Source organism: Thalassophryne amazonica, chromosome 19, assembly GCF_902500255.1.
Source record: "Thalassophryne amazonica chromosome 19, fThaAma1.1, whole genome shotgun sequence".
In the NCBI taxonomy this organism is placed as follows: domain Eukaryota; kingdom Metazoa; phylum Chordata; class Actinopteri; order Batrachoidiformes; family Batrachoididae; genus Thalassophryne; species Thalassophryne amazonica.
The window spans coordinates 18,461,785-18,489,094 of NC_047121.1; the positions used below are offsets into that span (position 1 = coordinate 18,461,785).

General features: G+C 40.9%; 1 protein-coding gene and 1 long non-coding RNA gene across 2 annotated transcripts in view; both read left to right on the forward strand.

The window, feature by feature from the left end:
- The window catches only part of si:ch73-49p17.1 (protein LBH), a 37,020-nt gene extending 35,729 nt beyond the window's left edge, over window positions 1-1,291 (forward strand). The window contains exon 5 of the mRNA XM_034159428.1: window positions 32-1,291. Coding sequence (XP_034015319.1) covers window positions 32-108 — 77 coding nt within the window. The 3' untranslated portion in view covers window positions 109-1,291. The remainder of the gene's footprint in view (window positions 1-31) is intronic.
- A 1,415-nt stretch (window positions 1,292-2,706) lies between these two features.
- LOC117500670 lies at window positions 2,707-27,310 on the forward strand. Its single transcript, XR_004557822.1, has 3 exons — window positions 2,707-3,195; window positions 25,507-25,513; window positions 27,300-27,310. It is a non-coding gene; the product is annotated as an uncharacterized LOC117500670 (long non-coding RNA).

Here is a 27,310-nt window from a genome sequence, read left to right on the forward strand (position 1 = left end):
ATAATTAATTGGTTGCCTTCCTTTCTTGCAGATTATATGCATTCGGATGTGGGCGGGGCTGACAGCAGCCAGGAAGTTTCAGGGACAGAGACACAGGAATCCAAGTGAAAGCATGACCCAGTCTTGAAAAATCCACTCAGAGTGTGAGTGTGTGCAGACTTGGATGAATAAGTAGTTAATCCAGTAGAAGACTACATGCGTGGATAGAAAGATCACCGAGTCAGAGGACGAAGGGTGAACACAGATTCCCAATCCCCCAACCCCCAGGCTTGGAGCCAGAATTGTGTAAGCACATACTTTTACGGAGGCTGGTTTCTTTCATGTACACATCGTTCACTGATGATGATGAATGAAGCGTCCAAGTGCCACCCTGAAGCAATTTTCCACTTTTCTCTTGCCTTTTGTCAAAATTTATAGAAGATCTGTACTTTATTATATTATTATAGGATCCCTGCTATGGACTTACTCACTGCTTGTCTATGACTGAAAGGCTGCCTGCAAATAAGCAAAAGGTTCAATAAATCAGCATTAATTTCTGCAACATTTGGCAACGTGAAAGCTATTGATGTCATCATTATTTATACTTGAGTAATGCTTAAGCTCCAGTCTAAATATTGTGGCTTCTCATCTAATTTGATTGTAGTCACAATTCCACTTCTTGATTTCAGTATGAGATGATATAATGCTCATCAAGATTTTTAATTTGTCTTTTCTCTCTGGCTCCAAGCCCTCATCGAGATGCTCCAATATCATCTGAATATCAGATTTAGACTGATGCTCCTAAATGCTGTCTTAAGTATTTAGCTCATGTGTGCCATACTGTTATTACTACTATTGCAGCTATGACTATTAATACTAATAGTAGCTACTGTATTTTGTGCACAATTTTTACCTTCATTGTAGATGTACTGCATTTAACATGCTGACTGCTGTAGTTTGGTGACCGTTGCCTCCTTATTCCCTTGACAGTAACAGCTACATTATTTTGAAGAACTGTTTGATTAAGAAAACATTTATTACACTTTAGATGTTATAATAGCACATTTTTAAAAATGTAAACACTGCCTCATAAATACAGCAGGTGGTAAATGGAAAGATGCCATCTGCTGTTTCTCTTCAATTGTCAGAGCATTACGCTCACACAAATTTAAACAATGTCCTTTTTATTAGAAACAAACTACATAAATTATAATCTGTATATTTTAGATGTGTTTTGCCTATCACAGATGTATTTTTTAAAATCACTGGAAGCTTACATTATTGCACAAGAAATAAATGAAAATTCTTAAAACTTGGTGTCATTTGTTAAGACACAATTGTCCGTGTGGTTCAATCTGATTTGGTTCATGTCTTTAAAGAACAGAGAAGAAGAGGACTCATGTCTCCTTATGAAATACTCTTGATGAGTGACGTTTTTGTGATGTGGCCAGACTATGAAGGGGATCTCTGTGCCTTCCAGTCAGTGCCTCCATTCCTCCAATGCCTCTTTGACTGCAAGAAGTTATCTGTTGCCAGCAACATAGGTGCACTCAGCTTGGGTCAGACAACAGGAAAAAAGCACATGGGCGGTACTTATTATCTGTACCTACTTGACAAAGGGCAGCTCCAATCCCTTTGTTGGAGACATTGACCTCAACAATGGACTGAGTGCTAGTGTCTGAGAGGTTTAGAATGGTACTATAATAAATAGCTGTTTAAGTTTTCAAAAGGTCTGGTCTCTGGTGGAGGTCCAGAGGAGCAGAACTTTAGGAGAAGTAAATTTTGTAAGGAGGTTGGCAACTTCACTATAATTTTGGGTTAATTTTCCATAGAAGTTGGAGAACTCAAGAAAGAGCTGAAATTGTGGGACATTTGAAGGAGCAGGTTAGTCAGTGAGCAGTATAGATTTTGTCTGGATCTGGTCTGATTTGTTCCTGGTAATACCCCCGTCACACATAATAAGAATCAGGCAGAATGGCGTCAGAATTATGAATCGCGCACATCTGAAAAGTGTTGGATTTCAGTTCAAGAACATTCTGACAGCAATCTGCGGAAGTCTACACAGTTAGTCAAAATCGGCCAGTGGCCTCGAGTGTGATGCACATGTTCAAAACCCTCTGAGCGCCGTCGAGATGGGACACCTATCTGACAGCGGTCCATGTGCAGTCTGACGACCATCTGACCGCAATTTACATATTCTGACGGCATCAAAACAGCATTTGAAATGATCTGATCGTGGTTGATTGAGCTCTGAGATCGATGTGCCACAGATGTTCACCTCCACTGGACCCTGGCCAGGGAGGGCGACGGAAATGTTGTAATACAATAACATGTATGTGGCACTGTGCGTGCATCACAGGCTCGGTGCAGCACCAACGCAGCTGAACGGGATGTCACCGCTGTAATGCACGTGTTATTACACGTTCACCTCCTAAGTCTGTAGCAGGTATGATGTGGAAATGTTTGGCCAGCACATGACAACATAAATAAACATGTAACTCACCTTCGGTACCTCGCGTTCTACAGCGCAGCGCAGACAGCTGGTCAAGTCCCTTTCACCTGGCTGCGCGATGTGCTGGCAACATCGACCAGCTGACAAATGCATAATCCACCTCTGGTATAAATAAATCCCACGTGAAGTTCTGTCCCACAACGATAATTTTATTTAATTAAATTAAGGCACGCTACAATTAGATCAGTTACATGTCCTCCTATGTGTTTGTTTAGCCAAGAGCAGCAAGCAGCAGAGGCACAGGCAAGCACAAGCAAAGCACATACCACACTCTAAGCAATCAGGTAAGCTGTTTGACACTACACCTTACATTGCTACATTCAGGTATTCTTACAGAGGGTGAAAAATTACATTATTTGTTTTTATTCCACATAAGCAAACAAACAGAACTTAACTAGTTATTCTCCTTTTACCTGTGCCCACTACTGCCCCCAGGTGTCCACAACTAAAAACTGTTGGAAATAAACCAAAATAATAAAGACCTGCTATTATGTAAAGCAATTAACTAAACAAATAACTAGCAAAAGTGTCATTTTTACTAATTAGAGCAATAAAATTTCAGCGTAGAAGGGCGATTTTTGTCTTGAGTTGGATGTGCGAAGGGCGCCGTTGCTTACAAACAAAAAGGTCGATCCGATGGTCAAAATGTCCAGGATTTTTGTCAGACACAGGTGGCAACCCTAGCTCAATCAAATCATCATGTCGTTGTCCCACACACACACATACACACACACACATGCAACCAGCTCGGTCGACTGTGTACATCCTCAGTGCAGCGAGAAAAAAAAATCACGTCAGAAATGAGTCCAGCTTGCTTTCTTCCTGCTAACAGCTTCCAGACGGCACAGTGGATTTGTTTAGTGTGTGCATGCGTGACGTGCTGTGGGGGAGCGCGCATGCGCATGTGTGGGCACGGGTGCATGTGCGTGATCGCACGAGGACGTGTGTGCGTGTGCACACCAGAGCCACCCAACTAGGGAGATTATCTGTTTCTAACCAAAATAATAAGGCTCTAATATTCACTGCCCAGTAATAAAACATAAAATTGGGCAGTGACATACCACCAAGACTACGGGGCATCTGTAAGATCCTTTTGCCAATTCGAGGGTGCTGTTTATTCCAAATAAATGTGGACAACTGACTATTCAAATTGAAAAAAAATGATTTTGTAAAAAATATTGGCAAGTTCTGAAACAAATACAAAAATTTAGGTAATATTGTCATTCTGATTGAATTAATCCTTCCCCCAAGATAGAGAGGTAGAGTTTGCCACCTGGTGATATCAAGCTTAAGATTTGCCAGAAGAGGTGAATAATTAGCCTGGTAAAGCTTCTTATAGCCTCGTGTTACCCAAATGCCGAGATATTTAAATTTTTTTGTGTTAATTTTAAATGGGACATTGCCCTCAAGTTTTGCATTTAAAGAAGACAGGCATGAGCTCACTCTTCTGGAGATTAACCTTATAACCAGATACTCGCCCAAATTCTTGAAGCAAAGCAAGTAGTTCAGGAATACTAGAGAGGGGATCTGAAATGTATAAAAGGGTATCATCCGCGTATAAAGAAACCTTATGTTCCATGCCAAACCGATTTACTGCCAGTGGTTCTATTGCGATTGCAAATACCAATGGAGAGAGTGTACATCCCTGTGTTGTACCACGTTGTAATTTGAAATAGCCAGATATATTATTATTAGTGCGTACTGCTGCCATTGGAGATGAATAGAGTAGTTTTTCCCACAACAGAAATTTAGGGACAAATTTAAAAGACTCTAAGGTCTTAAAGAGAAATCTCCATTCCACACGATCAAATGCTTTATCAGCATCCAGCGAAAGTACAACTTCATCATTCTTATGACCGTGTGGAGCAGAAGTATATAAAACATCAAACGGTCGCCTGATATTAAAAAAAGATTGACGTTTTTTTACAAACCCTGTCTGGTCAGATGAGACAATCGTAGGGACCACGCATTCAAGATGCCTTGCTAAAACCTTTGCCGGGATTTTTGCATCAGTGTTCAAGAGAGATATCAGGCGATATGAGCTACAGTTTAAGGGGTCTCTATCTTTCTTCAGTAGCAATGATATAACAGCTTGCCGCATAGAGAGTGGTAGTAATGAAGAGGAAAATGATTCTTCAAAAACTGACAATAAAAGAGGGGAAAGCTGATCTGAAAAAGTTTTTAAAAACTCAATGGGAAAGCCATCCAGGCCCGGGGATTTCCCATTTTGCATATCTCCGATTGCTACAACAATTTCATTCACAATGATATCTCTCTCCAACTCGTTTACCAAATCAGGATTTACTGAGGGAAGCTCCAGGTTGCTAAAAAACTTTTCTAATTCAGATGAATCAACTGGTGATTCTGATGTGTACAGGGCATGGTAAAATTTACTAAAACACAGATTTATTTCAGCATTATCGCAACATTCCTTGCCTTGATCGTCATTTATTTTTGGAATAGTTTGATAAGCTGAACGCTGGCATAGCTGATGTGCAAACAATCGACCAGCCTTTTCACCATGTTCATAATGACCCTGTCTAGATTTAGATATTAAATACTCAGCCTGCTGTGTTGACAGAGTATTAAATTCTGTCTGGAGTAAAACACGTTTCTACAATAGATCTTGAGAGGGGGAGCGACTGAGTGCGGCGTCTAATTGTAATATCTCATCGGTTAGCTGTTGTAACCGTAACAAGTTTGTCTTTCTTTTATTAGCGCAGTAAGAGATTATTTGTCCCCTCAAATAGGCCTTCAATGTCTCGCACACAATGTGGCATCCCTGGCGTTTGATTAGTTTCAAGAAAGAATTTGATTTCAGATATAATAAACTGAACAAAATCTTCCTAGAAGTAACAAATTAAAGCGCCAGGGACGTAGAGTGTGTTACTGGGATCATCAGCTTCATAATGAGAGGTCCATGATCTGATATGACCATTGCTCCATATTCACATTCTCTCACTAACGGCAGAACACGCTTATCGAGGAAAAAATAATCAATCCGAGAGTATGACTTATGAACACTGGAGAAGAATGAATATGCTCTTGAGGTAGGATTATGAAAGTGCCACACATCAGCCACACCATACATTTTTAGAAAGGAGTTAATTGTATGAGCAGATTTGGTCAAATTAATCTTCCCCACAGCACTACGATCGAGCGATGAAAGAACACAGTTAATATCGCCACCCATCAGAAGACTGTGTGATGATATGTTTGGCAGCTTTGAGAAAATGGAGTTAAAAAATATATTATCATCCCAATTTTGTTGTGTGTTGGGGGGGGCGTGGCTGGATGTTTTGGTGTTCTTTTCTTTTCTTTGCTCTCCAGGTGGCATGAGGGCTGATTTGTCTGTGAAGAAGGTGCTGGCTGAAGAGTCTTCACCCTCATTAACATCATGGAAAGCACCTGTGAGTGGTGCTCACGTGCAACCTGGACGACTTGCAGCTTAAGCAGATAATTGGATGGCGTTCTGCATTTAAGTCATGTGTGATTCAAGCAGAACTGCCGGGAACTCGACCTTGTGACGTTCGTTTGTGAGACGCTGAGGACCGCGCCTGGGTTTTGACACATCGAGCCCGTGAAGCGGGGAGGGGTGAGGACACATGCTGTCAGCACACATGAAAGGTAATTGAGTGTTTGAGTAGTTGTTGATAGTGGCTTGGTGTTTTGTTGCACAGTATACTGGAATTGTGAAGAGAATTGTGCAGTTTGCTTCTCACTGCTGTGGCGTGAAGGATAAGTGATCCTCCACTTGTTGTGAGAAGCTGCTCATTTGCATAAAGTAAAAAAAAAGGACACTGACCTGAGTGTGTTGCTGATAGCGTGTGTTTATTGGAAGATATAGTTGTATCTGTTGCCTTACCTCACCTTCTCTTTGCTTCACAGAGAATCAGTTTGTCGTGTCCACCTGGGGGGTGTTTGGCGGTGGTAGGAAGTCCAGGAGCGCCGGCTTTAATCCTTGTGGGCGCTGGAGAGCGAGCCACGAATCACTCCACCAGAGGGACGTTGTTTTTATGTTTTTACACTTTTAAGCACAGGTGAATAATAAATAGTTTCTGTTTGGAACCGCTCTCTGGTTATTTTTAGCGCTGGGTCCTGTCTGACGCAGGTCCGCTCCTCAACCCGCGTAGACACATAACAAATTTGGTGCATAAACTGATACCAAAATCACTGGGAGGGTATATAACTTACCAACTACAACAACATAACGTCCAGCTGTGTCTGAGTGTACACTAGACACTAAATTGTACCTGCTGATTAATCATGATGGCTACTCCCCCGAACTTAGATTGAAAATCAGATTGAAACACCTGACCAGACCATTTTTACTTAGAAGCACACTATCAGCAGAGCACACGTGTCTCTTGCAAAAAGGCAATATCTGCTCTCAGTTGCTTTAAATGACTCATAATTTTACGAAATTTTAATGGGCTATTAAGAGATTTTACATTCCAGCTCACACAGTTAACTAGACAGCCATTTGAATAACAAGTATTTTTCATATAACCAGCCATGATCAGAAAAACAATATATCACCTGATGCACATGAATCCAAAGATACCTGACATAAAGGTCACCACAAATAAACAGATCCGGTTTAGCTCCACCCCTATCTCCCACATGAACATGGAGATAATAAAAGCAACTCTTAAAGTAGACCTGCATTGAAATAAATGCAATCAGATCTTTGGACCAAAAAATGACATATTTACACATAAGATCCTTCTGAATGTAGTAAAGTAAATCTGCAAGCCCGGATCTGTCATTCAACGGGGAAATCTTAATTTAAAAATGAGAAATTTACAGCTAAAATTTAGCCTTCCGCAAAACTGTCATCACATCCGGGACGCTGCCGAGACGTCAGGGAGAAGACCCTCTCCCAGCATGCATTGCGCGCGCCAACTGTAATTTGTGGATTTACGTCAGTTTGCATCTGCACCTTTTTCTTGTGTTATACGGAAGGATCAACTTTTTTAAAACTTCATATTGTCTTGCGGCACGTTTGGTGAGTACACATTTCTTTTATTTGTGCTTGAAAATTATTTTTGTGGACTTTTTCATGCGCCCGTTTGATTGAGTGGTGTTGCATTGAAAATCTACTGTCTTTCGCCTCCGGTGTTACCGTCACGGGGTACGGTGGCGGGACCCGTAAAGAATCCAAGTCATTAAAAAGATAAACCTCTCTCAGCGGCCACGGAGCTCTGCAGCTGCAATTACCGAGACATGCGGCGCTGCGGATTTTGCCGCAAGAAGTCTGTCTTTGCAAGCAACAGGTGTCACCAGGCGCTCCGCATCAAAACGGCGAGCGTAGTCTCTGGGCTTGTGCCAAGTTGGCTGCACCTCCATAAAGTAGACAGAGCCGTGTCTGCGGCTGCACAGCAGACACGGGGGTGTGAGTGGCCCGCGGTGGAATTTAACGAGCGCATGCACTCGATAAGCGCATCGGAGGCAGTGAGAGCGGCGTCGGGGAAGAACGTCACCCGCTGTCGATGCCGCCGCTGATCTGAGCATACAGAGCTGTATCTCGCATTCATTGCAGCTTACTTTTGGATGCTGAAACCAGGACGTGTATAACAGTAACATTACTAACAGATAAAATCAATTTCAATGCGGGATCGGACTGAAGGCGCGAGCGCGTTGTCTTGTCCCCGACGTCATGGAAATGATCCGGATGTACAAACTGTTTTCGCGGAGGGCTAAATTTTAGCTGCTAATTTGTCATTTTTAAATGAAGATTTCACCGCTGAATTACAAATCTGGGCTTACAGATTTATTTTACTGCATTATAAATACATATCAGTTATTTCTTTCTGAAATCTGACCACATTTATTTCAATGCAGGTCTACTTTAAACACAAATCCACACATTAGTGCTTGTATTGAGGGGAAAAAAAACCCCACCAACTGCACTGGGCTCCCGTTTTGCCCGTCAGTTAAGAAATAGTTATTAGTGGTAAACTAAATAATAGTTAAAAAAGATGACTCTAAACTCACTCAAAAAAATTAATGAAGCCTGTAAATGTGATGAGAATGGGGATTTCACTTCCCGTCGTCTCTGCTCAGCGTACAGATAATATTTTTCCGAACATATTCCATGGCAGCGTTCGGATCCGTGAACTCCATGTTGTCCTCACCGTAAGTGATGCGGAGCCGAGCTGGGAACAACAGTCCATACCGAACATCTCGCCTGTTACGAAGAAACCTCTTGACGTCAGTGAAAGCTGCTTGGGCTTTGGCCACACTAGCTGTGTAATCTGGGGCGATGAAGACCGGTGCCTCTCTGTATCGAAGCGGCCCATGACAGCATGCACACCCCAGTATCTCTGCACACTCCTGGAAGTAATGCAGCTTCACCACAATGACCCGCGGCTTTCCTCCCGCCTTCCTCCTGCCTGGCGTGTGGTGAAAGTGGTCAATACGTGGTGCGTTTTCCAGATCCAGTAGCTCTTTGAGAAGTTCAGCTAATGCGGTAGCAGTGCTAAACTCTGATGTTTCGGGGACGCCAATAATCCTCAGATTGCATCTCCTTAAATGCCCCTCCATATCTTCATATTTCTTTCGGAGACCATTTACCTCAGCTTTCATCTCAATCACAGCACTGCGCAGAGAAACCACCTCCTCTGACCAGGTCGACAAGCCGTCCTCCACGTCTTTGAATCGAACTTTTACCTGGTCCAAATCAGCCCGGAGGGCCATGGTGCTGCTCGCCACTTCCGCCCGCACCACCTGTAGCTCGCCTCTAATAAATCCAAGGTCTTCCGCCAGCAAATCCTTCATTTCGGCTTTTATTACCTCTGAGATACTGGATTTTATTGACATTAGAATGTCTGTTTTCAGCGTTGAGAAGTCCATCTCGGTCGACTTTGATAGTGGCGGTGCAGGGTCTTTAGCATAACTCTGATTGCAGGTAGCATCAGGCCTAGTGGCTGCAGATCCCATATATTTATATTTTCTCAAACTGGATGCCATCATACACGAAAAAGGAGGCAACACTGTAAAGATAGACTAACAAAAATAACAGGTGTCGAATTTAGCAGAGATAAATAGGAAAAACACCACTATATAGTAAACAAAAAACGGGAACTTCTTACTCTTCAGCCGCCATTTTCCCCCCTCCCAAATAACACCTCTTTAAAACGTCGTATTACGGACAAGAAAATACAATCGACTAAAACGTTTTTCCTCCCAAAATGAGACGTCTTCATTCTTTACAAATGATGTGCAGCACAGCTGTAAGAGCTCAGCTCAAATGTATGGAAAGATATTTATACCAATCATGTCTGAAAGGAAATGCTTTTGACAAAAACTACAGATTTGTTTATTCCTATTTATGTCCAGAGATCAAGGATCCACCATGTAGAGTTTATTATGTCCAAAGTTTAAGGATCCAGTGACCAATTTCATATTTATTTACTTTAAGACTCAATAAAATGTTGTTCAATTTCAATTCAATTTCAATTTAATCGGCTTATAAAGCGCCAAATCACAACAAAAGCCGTCTCAAGGTGCCTCACATAGAACAGTTCAACATAAAAAAATTAAAATAAATAAATAAAATTTAAAAAAATTCAAATACATAATTAAAAACAGAAGTAAAAGACTAAAATAGATAAAAAAAAAAAAAAAACTATTCATAAGATAGAGAATAAAAACAGGCTTTAAGTCTTGACTTAAAAATGTCCACGGACTCCGACTGCCACACAATCACAGGAAGACCGTTCCACAGAGCGGGTGTGCGATAAGAAAAAGCTCTTTGACCTGCTGACATAGAAAACCTGTAAAGCCTACTTTTAGTGAATTTTTTGGGCACAAGAGGTATTGATAAGGAATCGGATTGATAAGCGGAATCGATAATGGCATCGATATCAATAAAATCTTATCGATACCCATCCCTAATAAACACAGGGATGAAGTCGAGGAACATCGACATGCCAGTCTGCAACATCAGCGAGGCGATTTGCGATACACTTGATGAAGTTCTGAGGTATGTTTTATTTTGTTCAGTATATGCAATTTATTTTCATGATTTAATGTATTTCCATTAGTGACACACAGTTCTTGTTTCTGCAAAAAATAACTAAATGTTATACAGGTGAACCCTCAAAGGGGTTGACGTGTCTGCTGCAAATTCAGACAATGCACGCAAAAACAGAAGTACTGCAAATATCCACAACAAGAAGAGTGGTTCACAGCACAATGCAATTATTAACACACCAAGCTTTTTTGGTTGGAGAACGTCTATTGTTGAACCATTCAAAGCCTCCTGGACTATATAGCACGATGTGTAACCACATTACGCAGCTGCTATGAAGAAAAAAAAAAAAAATTTAAATAAAATGTTGCAATGGTTTTGTGGTTATGCAATAATAACTATAATAATAATTTAAAATACATGTCACCCACTGGATTAGAACCCACGCTTTCCAAAAGGTTTGACTGCCAATCAGAAGCTTTACCACTGAGCTACCATCGCTGGCCTGTGAAAGGAGCGGAAACTGTCTGATATCAGGAAGGACATGGATGTATTTAAAATGAAATAAACCACACACCATACAAAAAGACTGCATTATATCGAATCCCTGGTCACAGATGTACAGTCATGAAATGACAGGAATGAGAAGGAATTCACTCATCTCATCATGTCCACATCTGCTGTCGTGTGTCCTGCTCGGCATGTGTGTCTTCTGGAGGGCGCATGACTGACACCGCGTCATGTGGAACAGAGCTCACATGGGTGGTGTGACAGTCAGATCGTCCGCTGCGTGTTATGATCTGACGGTCCATTTCAACCTGGGAGCAGCCTGTCAGTGGGCTGCAATGTGCGTGCACTCGCTCGCTGTAGCCCCTCGCCACAGGGATATATGTTTTTATTTATGTCCATGTGATACAGCAAGCAGACATACGCACGTCACAGTGGACAGTTGTTAGTCCATGTCTGTCCAAAGACAGTACGTGTTGTCCAGCTGGGATGACCAGAACGACAGATCTCCACAGCCGCTTCTGTCGGCGGCCTCCTGTCAATTCAGCGCACACACCAACGCCACACTCGTGGGGCACTTAGACAAATTTCACTGCCGGCACAACAGTGACTGTCTGCTGAGTGTTGTTGTGTTAATAGTGCGAATGGCCACACATTTTCTAAGTGCCATGCGAGCGGTGTTAGATGTTCGTGTGTGTCACCTGGAATTTGGCCGACACCTGCCAAGTGAGGGTTCGATGGGCTCGCCCAACACACACTCTGTCTTTCAGCCACTGGTGTGCACATATAGTTGTAGCAAGAGGTGTACAAGGCGTAAAAACAGCTACAATTCTACACGTTTTTCATATGATTCCTGCTTCATGCACACTTTATGCACAAATCAATCAAATTCGCACTATGTGTGAAGGGGCCCTAAGGTTATGTGTTTAGTTTAAAGATAATTTCATATTATATTATTTTATTTGCAAAGCACTGACCAGTTCATTAGTTATCTGATTTAGCAGCAGATATAGCAGATAAAACTGTTGCATGTGCTGTTGTCCGTATTTGTGTTGTCTTTGTTTGCAACTATTTTCTCAATTTCCAAGACAGGTTTTACTGCAGCTACCTGTTGTTAAATTCATGGTTGCTTTTCTTTCTTTCTTTCTTTTTCATTTGTGTTTTCTGCATTGGCAGTTTTTCCTTAAGTGGAAGAGTTGTGGCCTTTCTGCATAACTGAGTGACAAACAGTGGTGTGTAGAGTACTGACAGTTTACACTCAAGTAAAAATGAAAATTCCCTTTCCTCTTTTTTTTTAGATATTTAGATATACCTTAGTATACACTAGTAGAGTTCTACCTTAGAATTGGAATGCATTATGTAAGGCACACTTTACTGAATTTTCATGTGTGTAAGTGAATGTGTAAGTCCTGTTTAACTGTGAAGCCTTGTAGATGATTCTTTTGAGAGCCACCAGTGGTTATCAGTCTGCAAAACTGCATGGGTACATGTTGGCAAATATCTGGTTAATCATCTACTTCATTCTCTAGGCTGGGGTTACACCGTTGTACTCACCTTTACAAATTCCACTGGTACTACAGCTGTGATTTCGTGTTAATATTCAAGTTAAAACTGGATGATGTGAATTTGACTGCATATATTGAATTTTTTCTGGGTCCTCCCACTGTCCAAAAACATGCACATTTGGTTCATTGGTGGCTCCAAATTGACCAAAGAGGTGAATGTGAGATTGAATACCTGTGTGTGTGTGTTAGCCGTGAGATGAATTGGTAATTTATTCAATGCATGTAACGCCTCTCATCAAAAGCACATATACTGGGATACGCAGCAGCAACATCCAAGAGTGGTAGAGATGGAGATGTAGCAAGGTTGTTGGGAAGGTGTCGTAGCACGGACCCACAACAGGGGGCGCAAATGAACGGACAATGAGTAAGCCAAAAGGTAACAATTTAATGTTGTGATATTACACAACGAAACGTGTCTTAATCTCACAGTCAATAAACACCAGGTGAAGTGTGGGCAGGCTCGAAGATAGAAGACGCCCGACGAGAGAGAAGCCGCGTCCCACACGGCTTCCACCACCAACGGCCTGAAGAACACCGGAGCCGCCAAGTCCCGAGTCCCCAGGTGGCCTCTGTCTTCGACTGTCGACCCTGGTACTGCTGGCAGAAAGCAGAAATATGATGTGTGAGTGTGAGTCCGCACACTCAGTAATATATAGTCCAGATACCGTTAGGAGAGAGCACCTCCACCTCCAAATCACACACACTCGTGCAGCTCCTGTTTGTCCCTCTTCTGGGTCATCACAGGATTACGGCTGCAAACAGACGTAAGTCACAGTTTAAACTCAGCAGAGAAATTACCTTGGTTCTGGTAGTCGATTTCTCGGCGGGGAGGTGGAGTTGCAGTCCGGCTTATATAGTAGTGTAGATGAGTGACAGCTGGAGTGATGAGTGACAGCTGTCACTTCCTCTGGGTCTGGCGCCCTCTCGTGCTTGGAGCCCGCACTCCAAGCAGGGCGCCCTCTGGTGGTAGTGGGCCAGCAGTACCTCCTCTTCAGCGGCCCACACAACAAAGGTGAAGTCCAAAGTGAAATATGTTCCATTTGGCTTGTCTAGTGGGGATACCCCAATGTCTAACCTGGTAGTGCATTGGTCTCATGAGTGAGAGTTGTGGTGTTTGAACAACACTCAACTCACAAATATATGTCACTTGTTTAAACAGAGATTGTTGGATTTGTCATCAAAATGAATAAAAGTTCATATTAAATAACTTAGACATAAATATACAAAAAGGACCAAAATACAACTAAACATAATTTGCTTGTTTTTTGTAATGTCAAACGATCCTACCTGTAATGTGTGATGTGAGGATGTTTGTCCCACTGCTGCCAAAAATAAAACTATTTCTTTGTTTTTATTGGCAGTGTGCAAACCAGCTTTAGAGGTGCATACCGCCACCTACTGGATTAGAGTGTGTTGAATAATGGCATTAATTATTCTAAGTCCACACAAAACAAAACTTGAAACAATAAAATGAAAAATAAAAGAATCAAAATGTACACTCTAAAAAATGAACTACTGTCTCAAAAAAAATTAATGTAACAATTTGCATAGATTTTTTTTAAAGCTATTTCAACTTAGTTATTTCAATTTTCAACTGTGTTAATGCCACAAGACGTCTCTAGTTAAGCTGAAATAACTTTAGTTAAGTTGAAATAACTTGAAAAAAATCTACACAAATTGTTACATCACTTTTTCTCGTCAAGACAGCAGTTCATTTTTTAGAGTGTACAATAGCCCTTGAATGGCTCAAGCACGTACAGAAATGAATGGATGAATGAATGAAAACCCTCAGGAAACAATACAAGTTAGATAGTTTTAGTACATCATACAGTACTTTTAGAAGACTGAACAAGAGAAAGCTGGCTGCTTTAGGTTATTTAGCCTAAAACCACTGTGTTGATGCGTTGATTCCTGCGGTGTGCCTACATTTTGTTTTTAAACAAAAAACACTGACAAGTTTGCAAAAAACACAGGTGTGGAGCGGGCTGGACACGCTGCCAGCAGATGTGGACATAAGAGCGCCCTGCTTCGCATTCATGTCATTTCATGACTGTACGTCTGTGACCATGGGTCATCTACACAGGAACAGAAGGATCATACTTGTATTACCCACTTGATAAGATAAAATAAAATGCTGCGTTTTTATATGGTGTGTGGTTTTATTTTTTAATATGTCCATGTCCTTCTTGATATCAGGTATTTTCCCACACCTTTCTTAGGACAGTGATGGTAGCTGAGTGGTAAAGTTTCTGATTGGCAATCAGAGCTTTTGGAAAGTGCAGGTTCGAATCCCGTGGGTGGAATGTGTTTTTTATTTTTTTGATTTTCAACAGCAGCTACGCGATGTGGTTACACATCGCGTAGAGCAGAGTTGTAGTCTTCCACACCTCTCTGCAGCTTCTCTCCCCCTGCCATCCCCTCATTACCCCATCCCCGTACAGACGGTGCCTGCTCCCAGACCACCAATAACCAGCAAAAATCTATTTAAGCATAAAAATTCAAAAACAAAAAATAATATAGCACCTTCAACTGCACCACAGACTAAAACAGTTAAATGTGGTCTATTAAACATTAGGTCTCTCTCTTCTAAGTCCCTGTTAGTAAATGATATAATAATTGATCAACATATTGATTTATTCTGCCTTACAGAAACCTGGTTACAGCAGGATGAATATGTTAGTTTAAATGAGTCAACACCCCCGAGTCACACTAACTGCCAGAATGCTCGTAGCACAGGCCGAGGCGGAGGATTAGCAGCAATCTTCCATTCCAGCTTATTAATTAATCAAAAACCCAGACAGAGCTTTAATTCATTTGAAAGCTTGACTCTTAGTCTTGTCCATCCAAATTGGAAGTCCCAAAAACCAGTTTTATTTGTTATTATCTATCGTCCACCTGGTCGTTACTGTGAGTTTCTCTGTGAATTTTCAGACCTTTTGTCTGACTTAGTGCTTAGCTCAAATAAGATAATTATAGTGGGCGATTTTAACATCCACACAGATGCTGAGAATGACAGCCTCAACACTGCATTTAATCTATTATTAGACTCAATTGGCTTTGCTCAAAATGTAAATGAGTCCACCCACCACTTTAATCATATCTTAGATCTTGTTCTGACTTATGGTATGGAAATAGAAGACTTAACAGTATTCCCTGAAAACTCCCTTCTGTCTGATCATTTCTTAATAACATTTACATTTACTCTGATGGACTACCCAGCAGTGGGGAATAAGTTTCATTATACTAGAAGTCTTTCAGAAAGCACTGTAACTAGGTTTAAGGATATGATTCCTTCTTTATGTTCTCTAATGCCATATACCAACACAGTGCAGAGTAGCTACCTAAACTCTGTAAGTGAGATAGAGTATCTCGTCAATAGTTTTACATCCTCATTGAAGACAACTTTGGATGCTGTAGCTCCTCTGAAAAACAGAGCTTTAAATCAGAAGTGCCTGACTCTGTGGTATAACTCACAAACTCGCAGCTTAAAGCAGATAACCCGTAAGTTGGAGAGGAAATGGCGTCTCACTAATTTAGAAGATCTTCACTTAGCCTGTAAAAAGAGTCTGTTGCTCTATAAAAAAGCCCTCTGTAAAGCTAGGACATCTTACTACTCATCACTAATTGAAGAAAATAAGAACAACCCCAGGTTTCTTTTCAGCACTGTAGCCAGGCTGACAAAGAGTCAGAGCTCTATTGAGCTGAGTATTCCTTTAACTTTAACTAGTAATGACTTCATGACTTTCTTTGCTAATAAAATTTTAACTATTAGAGAAAAAATTACTCATAACCATCCCAAAGACGTATCGTTATCTTTGGCTGCTTTCAGTGATGCCGGTATTTGGTTAGACTCTTTCTCTCCGATTGTTTTGTCTGAGTTATTTTCATTAGTTACTTCATCCAAACCATCAACATGTCTATTAGACCCCATTCCTACCAGGCTGCTCAAGGAAGCCCTACCATTATTTAATGCTTCGATCTTAAATATGATCAGTCTATCTTTATTAGTTGACTATGTACCACAGGCTTTTAAGGTGGCAGTAATTAAACCATTACTTAAAAAGCCATCACTTGACCCAGCTATCTTAGCTAATTATAGGCCAATCTCCAACCTTCCTTTTCTCTCACAAATTCTTGAAAGGGTAGTTGTAAAACAGCTAACTGATCATCTGCAGAGGAATGGTCTATTTGAAGAGTTTCAGAGAGGTTTTAGAATTCATCATAGTACAGAAACAGCATTAGTGAAGGTTACAAATGATCTTCTTATGGCCTCAGACAGTGGACTCATCTCTGTGCTTGTTCTGTTAGACCTCAGTGCTGCTTTTGATACTGTTGACCATAAAATTTTATTACAGAGATTAGAGCATGCCATAGGTATTAAAGGCACTGCGCTGCGGTGGTTTGATTCATATTTATCTAATAGATAAGGTTAATTATGGAGTTCCACAAGGTTCTGTGCTAGGACCAATTTTATTCACTTTATACATGCTTCCCTTAGGCAGTATTATTAGACGGCATTGCTTAAATTTTCATTGTTACGCAGATGATACCCAGCTTTATCTATCCATAAAGCCAGAGGACACACACCAATTAGCTAAACTGCAGGATTGTCTTACAGACATAAAGACATGGATGACCTCTAATTTCTTGCTTTTAAACTCAGATAAAACTGACGTTATTGTACTTGGCCCCACAAATCTTAGAAACATGGTGTCTAACCAGATCCTTACTCTGGATAGCATTACCCTGACCTCTAGTAATACTGTGAGAAATCTTGGAGTCATTTTTGATCAGGATATGTCATTCAATGCGCATATTAAACAAATATGTAGGACTGCTTTTTTGCATTTACGCAATATCTCTAAAATTAGAAAGGTCTTGTCTCAGAGTGATGCTGAAAAACTAATTCATGCATTTATTTCCTCTAGGCTGGACTATTGTAATTCATTATTATCAGGTTGTCCTAAAAGTTCCCTGAAAAGCCTTCAGTTAATTCAAAATGCTGCAGCTAGAGTACTAACGGGGACTAGAAGGAGAGAGCATATCTCACCCATATTGGCCTCTCTTCATTGGCTTCCTGTTAATTCTAGAATAGAATTTAAAATTCTTCTTCTTACTTATAAGGTTTTGAATAATCAGGTCCCATCTTATCTTAGGGACCTCATAGTACCATATCACCCCAATAGAGCGCTTCGCTCTCAGACTGCAGGCTTACTTGTAGTTCCTAGGGTTTGTAAGAGTAGAATGGGAGGCAGAGCCTTCAGCTTTCAGGCTCCTCTCCTGTGGAACCAGCTCCTAATTCAGATCAGGGAGATTAGGCTTAAAACTTTCGTTTTTGCTAAAGCTTATAGTTAGGGCTGGATCAGGTGACCCTGAACCATCCCTTAGTTATGCTGCTATAGAGTTAGACTGCTGGGGGGTTCCCATGATGCACTGAGTGTTTCTTTCTCCTTTTGCTCTGTATTCACCACTCTGCATTTAATCATTAGTGATTGATCACTGCTCCCCTCCACAGCATGTCTTTTTCCTGGTTCTCTCCCTCAGCCCCAACCAGTCCCAGCAGAAGACTGCCCCTCCCTGAGCCTGGTTCTGCTGGAGGTTTCTTCCTGTTAAAAGGGAGTTTTTCCTTCCCACTGTAGCCAAGTGCTTGCTCACAGGGGGTCGTTTTGACCGTTGGGGTTTTTACGTAATTATTGTATGGCCTTGCCTTACAATATGAAGCGCCTTGGGGCAACTGTTTGTTGTGATTTGGCCCTATATAAATAAAATTGATTGATTGATTGATTGAATATTTTGGCAATGCGGTAAGTTCCTCTGGCTATGGTGCAACACGTGGAAGGCTCAGTGTTGAGCTGGAGAAGACCAAGGAGACATTTCCCCTGGTTGTGACCGTTGCTTATTTTGAGAAAGTGGGGATGGACTATTTGTCTCCCAGGTGGTTTCCATCCCAGACACAAGACGATTCCACAGTGGGGTAGATGCAGACTTTATCTGATCAGAAAATACAACCCAAAATCAGAAAAAGCTGGGATGATATGGAATATGCATAAAAACCGGCAACAATTGCTCCTTTTACTTTGATTTCTATTTCATTGCATTTCATTTGCTAATAGTCATCCATTTGTACATTTCAGACCTGCAGCATACTCCAAAAATGATCAATTCAGTTTATTTAACTGTACCACATATAGTAAAAAAATGATCCAAAATGCATTGCTTCATAACATGTTTTTCCCCAGTCAGCCGAATTTGTGATCTGATTGTTTACAGTGCTTGACGTCCACTTTTTATTTTTGCATATGTTTATGAGAAAGATATTTATCCAATTTCACAAGACCATCGAGGCTTGGAGAGGAAGGGTTAATGATCTCAACAGGACAGCTGTGGTGTGGACACGGCATTTTAAAGCAGTTAGTACTACTGTTAGTCATGTCTATGCTTGCCGGCTTATTGACTGAGGCTCAAGAACCACAAATGTGACAATGGCTATTTGATGTTTAATGAACGTTGTGTCAAACTCATGGAACTTGGAAATATTGAAGCTCAAGAAGCCCTGTGATTACCGACGCAGTGTTAGACAGCAGGATGGTATTTTCCTTGACTGCTGTGTGTTGCTTCAGGCGAAGTAAAATTAGGATTCGGTTATATTGCAAGGTATGCATCCAGAAGGTATTCACAGCACTGCACTTTTTCCACAATTTGTTATGTAACAGCCTTGGTCTAAAATGAATGGAATTATTTTTTTCCTCACAATTCTACACACAATACCCCATAATGGCACTGTGAAAAAAGATTTTTTTTTTTTTTTTTTGATTTTTGCAAATGTATTAAAAATAAAGAAAACTAAAAAAAAATCACACGTGCATAAGTATTCCCATCCTTTGTCATGAAGTTTAAAATTCAGAATCAGTATCAGAATCAGAATAGCCTTTATTCACGTATCTACAAGAATACAAGGAATATGACTCCGGTTTGAACTGTACTCTCTTTGTACGAGCATGTGTAAATATACACTAAACACTAATTCACAGTAAAAAATTGTGAAGTTCTGAGAACAAATGCGTCATCTGCTATGAAAACATTATTTTATATATAATGTGGTGTCAAACAGTACACCGCTGCTGCGGTACAAAGTCACACTGGCACGACGAATTGTGCTGCAGTGTGGGGATCAAATTTGTGCAAGTGTCAAGGTGCCTTCAGTAAAAGGCACATGGCAGCCGGCCTGGAGTTTGCCAAACGGCACCTGAAGGACTCTCAGACCATAAGAAACAACATTCTCTGGTCTGATGAGACAGGCACCATCCCTACAGTGAAGCATGGTGGTGGCAGCATCATGCTGTGAGATAACATGAGATCTACTGTCATTGTCATTACACGAGTGCAACAACGAAATTACATTTACACTCCAATTACCTCAGACAAGATACAGCAATTTATCCACAATTATTACTTGTTTACCGTAAAATTTCACACATCAGAATTAAAGACAACACATATGCATTTGACATTGTTTATGAGCACTAAACTTGAAGCAGTCCGTCCTCCGAATTGAGGTAAAGTGGGTGAAGGCTGCAGCAGGAGGGGCACGCGCTGCCCAGCTTGGGAAAACCATGCTGCCTTCAAGGTGGCAGGGAGGAAGCTAGGGTGAGGGGAGTGGAACAGGCTGGGGGGGGGGGGGGGGGGGGGGGGGGGGGGGGGGGGGGGGGTAGATAGATAAGAAGGGGGAGGTGAATTCCTTCACCAATAATAATGATAATAATGATAATGCCATGTTGATGTTACAACCCCTGGCAAAAATTATGGAATCACCGGCCTCAGAGGATGTTCATTCAGTTTAATTTTGTAGAAAAAAAGCAGATCACAGACATGACACAAAACTAAAGTCATTTCAAATGGCAACTTTCTGGCTTTAAGAAACACTATAAGAAATCAAGAAAAAAAGATTGTGGCAGTCAGTAACGGTTACTTTTTTAGACCAAGCAGAGGAAAAAAATATGGAATCACTCTGTAAATTTTCATCCCCCAAATTAACACCTGCATCAAATCAGATCTGCTCATTGACATTGACCCTATGCCATGACATTGACCCTATGTGTCTTTTTGCAAGGAATGTTTTTGCAGTTTTTGCTCTATGGCAAGATGCATTATCATCTTGAAAAATGATTTCTCATCCCCAAACATCCTTTCAATTGTCCAAAATATCAACATAAACTTGTGCATTTATTGATGATGTAATGACAGCCATCTCCCCAGTGCCTTTACCTGACATGCAGCCCCATATCATCAATGACTGTGGAAATTTACATGTTCTCTTCAGGCAGTCATCTTTATAAATCTCATTGGAACGGCACCAAACAAAAGTTCCAGCATCATCACCTTGCCCAGTGCAGATTCGAGATCCATCACTGAATATGACTTTCATCCAGTCACCCACAGTCCACGATTGCTTTTCCTTAGCCCATTGTAACCTTGTTTTTTTCTGTTTAGGTGTTAATGATGGCTTTCATTTAGTTTTTCTGTATGTAAATCCCATTTCCTTTAGGGCCTAAAGGAAACCTAAAGTTTAGTGGGTTTCTTACAGTTCGGTCACAGACGTTGACTCCAGTTTCCTCCCATTCGTTCCTTATTTGTTTTGTTGTACATTTTTCGATTTTTGAGACATATTGCTTTAAGTTTTCTGTCTTGACGCTTTGATGTCTTCCTTGGTCTACCAGTATGTTTGCCTTTAACAACCTTCCCATGTTGTTTGTATTTGGTCCAGAGTTTAGACACAGCTGACTGTGAACAACCAACATCTTTTGCAACATTGTGTGATGATTTACTCTCTTTTAAGAGTTTGATAATCCTCTCCTTTGTTTCAATTGACATCTCTCGTGTTGGAGCCATGATTCATGACAGTCCACTTGGTGCAACAGCTCTCCAAGGTGTGATCACTCCTTTTTAGATGCAGACTAACGAGCAGATCTGATATGATGCAGGTGTTAGTTTTGGGGATGAAATTTACAGGGTGATTCCATAATTTTTTCCTCAGAATTGAGTGATTCCATATTTTTTTTCCTCTGCTTGGTCTAAAAAAGTAACCATTACTGACTGCCACAATCTTTTTTTTCTTGATTTCTTATAGTGTTTCTTAAAGCCAGAAAGTTGCCATTTGAAATTACTTTAGTTTTGTGTCATGACTGTGATCTGCTTTTTTTTCTACAAAATTAAACAACTGAATGAACATCCTCCGAGGCCGGTGATTCCATAATTTTTGCCAGGGGTTGTAGATGGAGAGATACAGAATTCCATTTACTGCACCTCTGACCGTCCAGAGTCCAAATTTATGAAGAATATTCTCCGGTCCTCAGCAGCACATTCCTTTGCAATGCAACCATATGCTCCGAGATGGTATCCATTTTGCATTTGAGTTCAAGAGTTCACGCAGTCTGAGATTGCACAGCATTGCCCAACTCATTAATCATGACGGACAGATGAGGGAACGAGATTCTGGAAGCAGCTGTCTTGCTAATATTCCTGTGGGTCAGGGCAGTGCACAAACCAAGTGCCAAACCTCCCACCATAAAAGCAAATAGAAATAAATCCTCAACGTCTTCCACAGAGAGTGGAGCCACATGTCACACTCCATTCTCTCAGGCGTCAAGAGCATAGCCCGCTGGGTAGGTTCCATCAGGGTTTGCAGGGTCCCCCAACCCTGACTTCCTTGTCAAAAAAAAAATGGTGTCAATAGCGTTGAGAGACCAGCTGATCACTTCCACGGTTAATCCAAATCTTAATTTGAAGAGTTCACAGTCTGGTGAAGCTGGGACTTGAATGTCAGAGCAGAGATAGAAAACAGAAAGGAGGAGAGGAGAGGGGAAGAATGGGACCGTCCTTGCCGGAGTCCCAAATGGGGATGTTTTTCAGTGGCAGGAACTGGATGACTCGTCAGGATTGAGGGAAAGATGAATGCAGCAATGTACAGAGACATCCTGGATGAAAACCTGCTCCAGAGAGCTCTTGACCTCAGACTTGGGCGACGGTTCATCTCTCAGCAGGACAATGACCCTAAGCACACAACCAAGATATCAAAGGAGTGACTTCTTGACAACTCTGTGAATGTCCTTGAGTGACCCAGCCAGAGCCCAGACCTGAATCCGATTGGACATCTCTGGAGAGATCTGAAAATGGCTGTGCACTGATGCTCCCCATCCACCCTGACAGATTTTGAGAGGTGCTGCAAAGAGAAATGGGCAAAACTGCCCAAAGATAGGTGGACCAAGCATCATATTCAACAATTCAATTCAATTTACTTCATTTCTATAGTGCCAAATCACAACAAAGTTTCTTCAAGGCACTTCACACAAGTAAGAAGACATGAGAATGTAAATGCAGCCAAAGGTCCATCAACAAAGTATTGAGCAAAGGCTGTAAATACTTATGTAGATGTGATTTCTTAGTTTTTTTTTGTTACCTCCACCCAGTGGTGGGTTGGGAACAGTTCTGCTAATGTGCTAACCGCTAATTAGTGAAGCTAACTTTTTTGTTAGCAAATTAGCTAATCAGCTAACTTCAAAAACCACCAGCAGACCAATTAGCTTCCACTAAATTTAGTTCCGCTAATGTTTTTTGCTGGCATAGTTAGTAAAACCGAATGGTCAAAAACATTTGTAAACCTGAACTTTAATACGTGTTAGTTCCTGTCTGTGTCACGTGGTTCTGTTGTTCCCTCTTTTGCCCATTGTCTGCTCCAGCTTTGATGTATTTATTAGTTGTTGTATTTCCATCACATGGTTATTCTCTGTTCTGTTTTGATTTGTCACTTTGTTTCTTTGTTACTTTTCTTACTTTTGTCATGGTTCAGTTCTGTTATTGTTTTATTTGTTCAGTCTGTGTTGTCATTGTTTATCATCTAGTTATAATTTGTTTTTCATTGTTCCCATTTCTAATATGATGTTTTGTGCTTTAATATCAGGTTTTGTTTATCACTTAGTCTCTGTCTTGTTTTCTGGTCTGTTTAGTCATTTTTGTTTTCTTTGTCAGATCCTGTTCAGTTTTGTCTTAGTGTTTATTTTCTTACTATTTAGTTATCAGTTCTCATGTACTTTGTCCAACCCCAGCTGACCACCTGTGACCTGAACCTAAGCCTAGAGTAAAGACCATGTTTTTTCCTACACCTCTGCCAAGTCTGGGAGGCTACTTTGCGGGTCCAGCCGCTATGGTTGATGGACAGCCGTCTGTCCTGACATTCTGTTACGTGTTTGCAGCGGTCAGGCAGCTGTGAGGAGCTGAGCTAAACTGTACTCCAGCAGAAGGGACCTGGCTGCCAGGCTGATACCAAAAAAAAAAAGTCATTTACAACCCCAGTTCCAATGAAGTTGGGGCATTGTGTAAAATGTAAATAAAAACAGAATACACTGATTTGCAAATCCTCTTCAATGTATATTCAACTGAATAAACAACAAAGTCAAGATATTTAATGTTCAAACTGATAAACTTTATTGTTTTTGTGCAAATATTTGCTCATTTTGAAAAGGATGCCTGCAACATGTTTCAAAAAAGCTGGGACAGTGGTATGTTTATCACTGTGTTACATCACCTTTCCTTCCTTCTAACACTCAATAAGCATTTGAGAAGTGAGGAAGCTTTGTAGGTGGAATTCTTTCCCATTCTTGCTTGATGTATGACTTCAGTTGTTCAACAGCCCGGGGTCTCCGCTGTCGTATTTTGCACTTCATAATGCACCACACATTTTCAAAGGGCGACAGGCCTGGACTGCAGACAGGTCAGTCTAGTATCCACACTCTTTTACTACGAAGACTCGCTGTTGTAACACATACAGAATGTGGCTTGGCATTGTCTTGCTGAAATAAGCAGGGACGTCCCTGAAAAAGACGTTGCTTGGATCGCAGCATGTGCATTGCTCCAGAAACTGGATGTACCTTTCAGCATTGATGGTGACATCACAGATGTGTAAGTTGCCTATGCCATGGAAACGAAGACACCCGCATACCATCACAGATGCTGGCTTTTGAACTTTGTGCTGGTAACAATCTGGATGGTCTTTTTCCTCTTTTGTCCAGAGGACACGATGTCCATGATTTCCAAAAACAGTTTGAAATGTGGACTCATCAGACCACAGCACACTTTTACACTTTGCATCTGTCCATTTCAAATGAGCTCAGGCCCAGAGAAGGCAGCGGCGTTTCTGGATGTTGTTGATATATGATTTTTGCTGTGCATGGTAGAGTTTTAACTTGTAGGTGTAGATGTAGCAATGAACTGTGTTAACTGACAATTGTTTTCTGAAGTGTTCCTGAGCCCACACGGTAAGATCCTTTTCACAATGATGTCGGTTTTTAATGCAGTGCCCCCTGAACGATTAAAGGTCACAGGCATTTAATGTTGATTTTCGGCCTTGCCGCTTACATGTAGAAAGTTCTCCAGATTCTCTGAATCTTCTGATTATATTATGGACTGTAGATGATGGAATTCCTAAATTCCTTGCAATTGAACATAGAGAAACATTGTTCTTAAACTGTTGACTATTTTTTTTTCACGCCGTTGTTCACAAAATGGTGATGCTCACCCCATCTTTGCTTATGAATGGCTGAGCCTTTTGGGGATGCTCCTTTTATACCCAATCATGACACTCACCTGTTTGCAATTAACCTGTTCCCCTGTGGAGTGTTCTAAATAAGTGTTCTTTGAGCATTCATCAACTTTGTCAGTCTTTTGTTGCCCCTGTCCCAGCTTTTTTGAAATTTGTTGCAGGCATCCATTTCAAAACAAAAAAGTCTGTCAGTTTGAATATTAAATATCTTGTCTTTGTGGTGTATTCAATTGAATATAGGTTGAAGAGGATTTGCACATCATTATATTCTGTTTTATTTATATTTCACACAATGTCCCACCTTCATTGGAATTGGGGTTGTACATTCAACATACCAGAATAGCCCCACATGTGTGGCAGGAGACATCAAAAGCAAAACAGTTTTCACTTATGGCTTTGATTTACAAATGAAACTAATTCCAGACAGTTCATCAACATTAATGTCAATTCTGCCATTTTTACAAAGTGAAAATATTACACATATGTCTTAGTTTTAAAGTAATGCGCTAATTCTGAAGGTTTGAGCATTAACACACACAGATGCCAAAAGGCATTATGGGAAAATGAGCCTCCTCTCATCACTGGTTGGTTGGTTTATTTATTTGTAAAAGCTAACACACAAGTTGTGTGTTGCTTTTTGTAAATAAATGTATTTGTAAATATGTCATTTTTTTTATTTGTAAAAAAAGTCATTTACAAACTGAAAATTCTGTTAAGTGTGTGATTCTGAAAAAGCGACCGTGTGATCGCTATTCACACTCCCATTCAGTAGATGGCAGAGTTCTATGCATTTTGACCATTTTTATGGTTGAAAGTAAATGACACTTCCTTACAGCAGTGGGCAGGGCATACAAAGATGGAAGCTTTTACTTGTTTGTGTTGGGTTTGTGATTACCTTCGATTTTACTCAGAAGTGTCAGCGGTACTTAAACTCAAAACTGGCTTGTCAGTAGCTGCGGGCGTACTGGAGTCAATATTAAAAGTTAGCAGTTAGCTGTAACTTCCACTAAATGTTTTAGCGGTTTACCGTTTTAACATTATAAAAGATAACTTTTCAGTTAGCGCATTAGTGGTTATCGAAGCTGACTTTTTGGTTAGCTGTGCCCACCAATGCCTCCACCAACAAAGTTGGAGGAGGTTATGTTATCACCCATATTTGTTTGTTTGTTTGTCTGTCTGTTTGTGAACAGCCTGGAGCCCACACTTATTCATATATCGTTATGAAATTTTTACTAAAGAGTCATATCCTCATAGCCTCCTGACTACCAGGACACACACACACACACACACATATATATATATATATATATATATGTGTGTGTGTGTGTGTCCTGGGAGTCAGGAGGATATGCAAGAACAGAATCAATTTTCAAGCTCATAGATCACAGGGTAAAGTCAGGAAAAATCTTGGAAAAATCCATCTTTAACACTGAACGAATATTTAAAAATTCATAACTGTCAAAAAAGATCAAATTTCTTTCACATTTGAGAGCGTTATGTAGGATGTAGGCATTTGGAGATTAATCGATACGAATCGGTATCTAGATATAAACGTGAGCAATGCGAGTGTATCGATTCATTCAGTGTGCATCGATTCAGTTGACAGGTGACATCATGATCGCATTGCTCGCTGTGTGCTTGCATCAGTGTTTTTCCGAGGCACATTGAATGCACCATCCTACAGATGCAATGTTTGCTCTGAGAATACTGTTGGAGAAGTACAGAGAAGGCCAGAAAGAGTTACATTGTGTGTTTGTCGACTTAGAAAAAGCTTATGATAGGGTGCCAAGAGAAGAGCTGTGGTATTGTATGAGGAAGTCTGGAGTGGCAGAGAAGTATGTTAGGGTAGTGCAAGACATGTACAAGAATAGTGTGACAGCGGTGAGATGCGCAGTCAGAATGACGGACTCATTCAAGGTGGAGGTGGGATTACACCAAGGATCAGCTCTGAGTCCTTTCTTGTTCGCAGTAGTGATGGACAGGTTGATGGATGAGATCAGACAGGAGTTCCCATGGACTATGATGTTTGCAGATGACATTGTGATCTGTAGTGAGAGTAGAGAGCAAGTTGAGTCTAGTCTGGAGAGGTGAAGATATGCTTTGGAGAGAAGGGGAATGAAGGTCAGTAGAAGCAAGACTGAGTACATGTGTGTGAATGAGAGGGAGCCCAGTGGAAT